Raw genomic sequence first — 2,354 nt, 5'->3', positions numbered from 1 at the left:
AAATGAGTATTGTGTATCTATACTATTGTGGATTAATGAAGAAATTTGTACTTATGATTTTTGATATAATATAGGAATAATGACAGTTTTGAAAAGTTATTATATTTAAACTATATGTTTTTGCAAGGTGAACTATCTGAAATTTCTAATTTTTTATTTGTTTAATTTTTTCTGTCTTTCGTTTTAACTATAATGGTAACTAAACTATTTAATTGTCTAGCATAAGTTCAAGCATCTAAAAAAATTAAAATTTAGTGTATTTTTAATTTATTTTTTTTTGCTTGTTTATTTGTATAGTTAAATACTTTTTTTTACCATTAATTATTGTTTATTGTTCTCTTTGTCGTTACTTAAAGCATATTTATGTTTCTCATTAATATTTAAATTTTGTATTATTGATGTTTATATAATTTTTACATTGTTAAAAAGTTGAATGAATTTAATATATCTTTAACAGTTTGTTATAACTAATTTTTGATGGTTTTTGTGTATGAATGGTTTAACACATTTGCTAATAATGTTTATGTATTATTTTAGATTGTATTGCTTAGATTGGAGTTGAAATATTTAGTAGTTCTTTCTGCTATCGTGATGGATATTTTGGAAACATCTATTCATGAAGATCATGTTATTGTTAACTTCAATGCTGCGTCTCAAAGTGGGAATGAGTTGCACAGAGCCTTCAGTCGCCAACAATGAGTTCAAAGAGAGAGAGAAATGCGAATAAGATTTAGAAATAATTGTAGTGATTATCATAAAAGAAGAAATGATCCTATATTACCGAAAAATAATTATTTTGTTGTTACTCGGCTATATGAATCCATAATGCATCAAAATTCTAACGCTTCAACTTCAAATCAAAAATCACATAATATTTTTTATTCTGAACTTGAAATATCTTTAAAATGATTGAACATACCATCTACTGCACATATGTTGCCAACATCCAGTTATTGTAAACATTGTAATTACCGTAATTTTTATTGAGAAATTAAAGGGTTTTATTGTTCAGATGGAAAAGTTAAACTTTTTATATGTGACTCACCAGTTCAACTGTATAATTTATTTATTCTAAAGAACTACATTTTATGAAATTCAAAAAAATTGTAGGGGGATATAATAATCATTTTACTTTCATTTCATTTGGTGTAAAATACGATAAAGAACTTTCTAAAATGTATAAAGGTATTTACACATTCAAAGTTCAGGGACAAGTGCATCATTATATAAATGAACTTATGCCCAAAAATATTAAGCCTTCTTATATTCAGTTATATTTTTACGATACAGAAAACGAAGTTGAAAATCATATGAAAGTTTTATCAAACTTTGTTGAATCTACTTTAGTTGATTTAATCGAAATTTTAAAAACAAATTTCATACAGTAAATTCTTTAGATCTTTAAGTAATATGACTAACTTGCATAATCATCAAATACAAATACGATGTGATCTAGGACTTGATCAAAGAGTTTTCAATACTCCTACAACATCTCAAGTAGCTGCTATATGGGTAGAAGATGATGCAAATGCTAATGTTCGTGCTTGTGATATCACTATATATGGTCATTATGATGATTCACACAAAGTTCATTACTATTATGGGTGTTATGATCCATTGCAGTATCCGTTACTTTTTTCATATGGGGAATCTGGTTGGCATGAAGGCATTGAGAGATGTAGAAATATGAATTTTCAGCCTGATCGTATGTCAACATTGGATGTTTTTTCTAACACAACTACTTCTGTGGCTGAAATTATCGAAAAAGAGAACGAAGGTTTGTAAATATATTATTTGCTAGAATTTTTTATGTTTTACGTTATCTTACGTTATCAAGAAATATTGAATTTAGTTTCCTTTTGGGTTTTGTAGTGCTCAATGAAGTGAAAAAACGTACTCAGGTATCTTGTTGAAAATATTATTCATATAAATTATAGATTAGGTCTTCTGGTAAATCTGTGTTACTTCACGCCGGTAAATTATTTCAACAATATGTTGTAGGTATGTACATTAAAATAGAAACTACTAGATTAGATTATTTTCGTAATAACCAAAAACAAATTTGTGCTGAACTTTACCAAGATATTGTAGATAGTGTACAAAATGGGGAACCAAGAGGATGTGAAGTTGAAAGAAAATTTGTTTTACCACAATCATTTACATGCGGGTCTCATGATATGCTAAGAAAATACATGGAAGGAATGGTTCTTGTGCAACGTTATGGAAAATCGGATATATTTTTTACTATAACATGTAATTCGAATTGGCCAAAGATTAAGCAGGAACTAAAAACAATGATGAAGTTCAAAATCGATCAGATTTAATTGTACGTATATTTAGAGCAAAACTAGAAA

General features: G+C 27.1%; 1 protein-coding gene across 1 annotated transcript; it reads left to right on the top strand.

The window, feature by feature from the left end:
* The first annotated feature begins 1,410 nt into the window (after positions 1–1,410).
* Positions 1,411–2,037, top strand: LOC111377572. Its single transcript, XM_023000702.1, has 2 exons — positions 1,411–1,777; positions 1,873–2,037. Exons 1-2 carry the CDS (start codon positions 1,411–1,413, stop codon positions 1,911–1,913), a joined length of 408 nt encoding a protein of 135 aa, XP_022856470.1. The 3' UTR covers positions 1,914–2,037.
* The last annotated feature ends 317 nt before the right edge of the window (positions 2,038–2,354 follow it).

Source organism: Olea europaea, unplaced genomic scaffold, assembly GCF_002742605.1.
Source record: "Olea europaea var. sylvestris unplaced genomic scaffold, O_europaea_v1 scaffold16794, whole genome shotgun sequence".
Lineage (NCBI taxonomy): Eukaryota > Viridiplantae > Streptophyta > Magnoliopsida > Lamiales > Oleaceae > Olea > Olea europaea.
Note: the sequence above shows the minus strand (reverse complement) of the source record. Positions and strands in the feature narration are given on the sequence as shown.

Coding starts and splice junctions, on each gene's coding strand:
- LOC111377572 (XM_023000702.1), top strand. CDS start 1,411: ATGACTAACTTGCATAATCATCAAATACAAATACGATGTGATCTAGGA. Junction 1,778..1,872: donor TATCGAAAAAGAGAACGAAG/GTTTGTAAATAT, acceptor TGGGTTTTGTAG/TGCTCAATGAAGTGAAAAAA.